A 3,164-nucleotide genomic window follows, 5' to 3' on the forward strand; every position below is an offset into this window, starting at 1 on the left:
GAATCATTTGAAGAAATGAAAGGAATTTATAAAGAAATTTATCAAGTTAAAGACGTAGATGAGAATGAAATAATTCCAATTATTGTAATTGGAAATAAATGTGACTTAGAAAATGAAAGACAAGTAATGAAAGAAGAAGGTATAGAATATGCAGATAGTATTAAATCACCATTTATTGAATGCAGTGCTAAAACAAGTGAAAACATTAATCAAATCTTTGAAATAATAACAAGAAATGTACTTGAATATAAAGGTTATAGCGAAGAAGAAAACTGGAAAATAGAAAAACATAAAAAAGAGAAAGGGTGTTGTTTCTTTTAAAGAAATGGTGGATAGATTTTATTTTGTGTTAAAATAGAGTTATTTTAATTGTTATTCTTATATTTTTTTTTTGACGTTTATTTTTTATTATTAGTAACTTTTTTATAGAAGTTATTCATTGTATTGTGTTTATATTATCATAAAACAATAACTTTATTAAAAGATAAACTTTACTTATTTTAAAATTTGTTAGAGCAATAACATATAAAACGATATATAAGTTATATGTACCAACCTTAAATAAATTTTCTTTTTGACTCTACTAAGAAAATTATATTTTAGTCTTTATTATACCACGTTTATAACTCAAATTTTTAAATAAATTTAGTAGAATAATAGTTTCATTAATTTATTATCAATTTAATGAGAAAATAATATATTTTAATTGCATTTATATTTAATACATTATTTGATTTTTTCAAGAATTATAATAAACAAACAACAAATTATTCTTCAATGCATAAAGTAATATGACAATTGATTCTATTTTAATAATATAATGTTATTTATTGAAGAATAATTCTTTAATTGTATAAAAAAATAGTATTTTGAAATATCCTTTTAGATTTTTATTTAAAAAAATGAATTGTCATTGTTGTATTAAGACTATTTGAATATTCACTACTTTTAATAGAATAACTGAAGCTACACATAAAAAGAAGAATATTTAAAGATTAGTAAATATGATTTTATTATAGTCTTAATATTAAATTAATTCTAAAATAAATATAAATAGTATTAAGTTCATTTGTATATAAAAACTTCTTTATATTCAATATTTGAAACATCTTTTTTTCATAAATAAAGAAAATAATAATAATAAAGAATTATTCAATGAGACGATAATACAATACATAAGCATCATCAGAACCAGTTGGCACCTCTTCTAATTTAGTTACTTTTTCATCATCAAATCTATACCAATCAGTACCAACTTTACAGTCAGCGTAATAATGTCCTTTATCTATTTTTCCTTGATGGTTCTATGATGTGAATAAGATTATTTTATAGAATAATAGAAAAGAATGAACAGAATGATAATAACAAACAACAATACCAAATAAATCATAAAGAATTGGTTCTTTAAAACTTGTATTTGAAACATATTCTTTAAGGTCAAATTTAAAAGGAGGAAATACAACACGTTCATAAGTTTTAATTTGTTCATATTTCTCTGTAAATTCAAATCTTTTTAATTGAAAAATAAGAACTTGAGGTGGACGCCAAATTGTAACATCAACTTCTGCTTTAACATTTTTCCTACAAGAATCACAAAACCAATCAATAGTTTCAAATGAGTCACCATGAGTAAATAACGTTAAACATGCAAATATACTTACTGCAGTAGTTTGTAATCTTTGATTATTTGTAATTTTATAACTTTCACAAATGATTTGTTCATCAATAATATCATTTTCTTCACAATCATAACTAACATATAACTCTTTTGTTTTTGTTATTAACTCTTCTAATTTCATATCTTCTTTTAAACTACATCCCGTACATCCAATACGTTCTCCACAAAGTTTACATTGTTTTCCTTCTTCATCAACAATACAAATTCTATTATTCTCCATTTTCATCCATTCCATTCGTTTTTCAATTTTTCTTTTTAATTCTTTAATTGTACAATTTTGTTCAATACAAATAAGAAATGGAATATTATGAAGAACAACAACATTTTCATTTTTTATAACTCTAATAAAGATAATAACTTTAATTTCTTTACTTGAATCAATTTCATACCCAACAATCTTATCATAATTAATCAAACTTAATTTCCCTTCATTTATTAATCTTTTTTTTCCTTTTCCATTTTTTTGTAATACATAAAATGCTAATTGATCTATACAAATATTAATTTCTTGATTTCCAATTGCTTTGGGTATTTGATTTTTAATTTCATTTATATCTACTGAAACACTAACAAGCACTTTACATAGAATAGGTTTTCCTTGCTTACAAACGATAATTAATGGTACAAACCCTCGTTGTCTTCCTATAGATGGTATTGTTAATGAAATACAATTAAATGGATCAAATGATTCACTTGAATATCCACATTCACAACATGTAATTTTTTGTTGTTGTTGTCCACTAAATGTATGAGTAATAATTGAATCGTTTTCTTGAAGATATTTATTCCAAATACAATCAGCAAATTCAGATGGTGTTTTTTCTAATTTGATACTTGCTGGTGTTCCAACCATTATTTCAGTTGTGTTATTTCTCAATAAATCCATATTTAATTCTTCTAGTAATACTAATGTAAATTCTTGTGCATCTTGTTGGTTATGTCCTCTAAACTGTTCGTATTTGTCACTAATTAAATCTTTTAATGCTTTGGGGGTTACAACAACATAGTCATTTGACCATAATGCTTTTATAACTGAAAAAAATGCTAAAGCAATCTTTGTCTATTAGTTTATTTATTATCATTTAAATAAATTTAAAACAAACGTTATTGTTATATAAGGTTTTATCTCCTGGTTTTAAACTCTTTACAAACGGAGTTGGAAATTGATATGCAAATGACTGTATAATATCACAATGAGCTAAACATTGTAATGGACTATTCAAATAACAAGTATTTCCTAAATTATATAACCCACATGTTCCTCCTTCTATCGGATGTGGTGACCTTGAATGATCATCACAGGAACTTAAGATCCGTTTAATATATCTTGTCATTCTTTTTCTAATAATCAATAAATGATGACTTTGAAGTTTTTATATTTATTTTTTTGGTTGTTTTGCTCTCTCATTAAAAATTTTTGTTATTAATACCATCAATATTTCTTTTTTTTTTTAATAGAAATTTTTAATAAAAAAATTAATAATAT

At 23.1% G+C, this 3,164-nt stretch overlaps 1 protein-coding gene across 1 annotated transcript; it reads right to left on the bottom strand.

Annotated features, from left to right (window-relative positions):
• Positions 1 to 1,162: 1,162 nt before the first annotated feature.
• ENU1_171240 (ubiquitin carboxyl-terminal hydrolase, putative) lies at positions 1,163 to 2,738 on the bottom strand (the record flags this gene model as incomplete). Its single annotated transcript, XM_008861155.1, has 2 exons — positions 1,163 to 1,304; positions 1,371 to 2,738. Coding segments are annotated over 2 exons (1,510 nt in total), but the record flags the coding sequence as incomplete, so codon positions are not given.
• Positions 2,739 to 3,164: the final 426 nt, after the last annotated feature.

This window comes from Entamoeba nuttalli (assembly GCF_000257125.1).
Source record: "Entamoeba nuttalli P19 unplaced genomic scaffold asmbl_7448, whole genome shotgun sequence".
Taxonomy (NCBI): Eukaryota; Evosea; order Mastigamoebida; family Endamoebidae; genus Entamoeba; species Entamoeba nuttalli.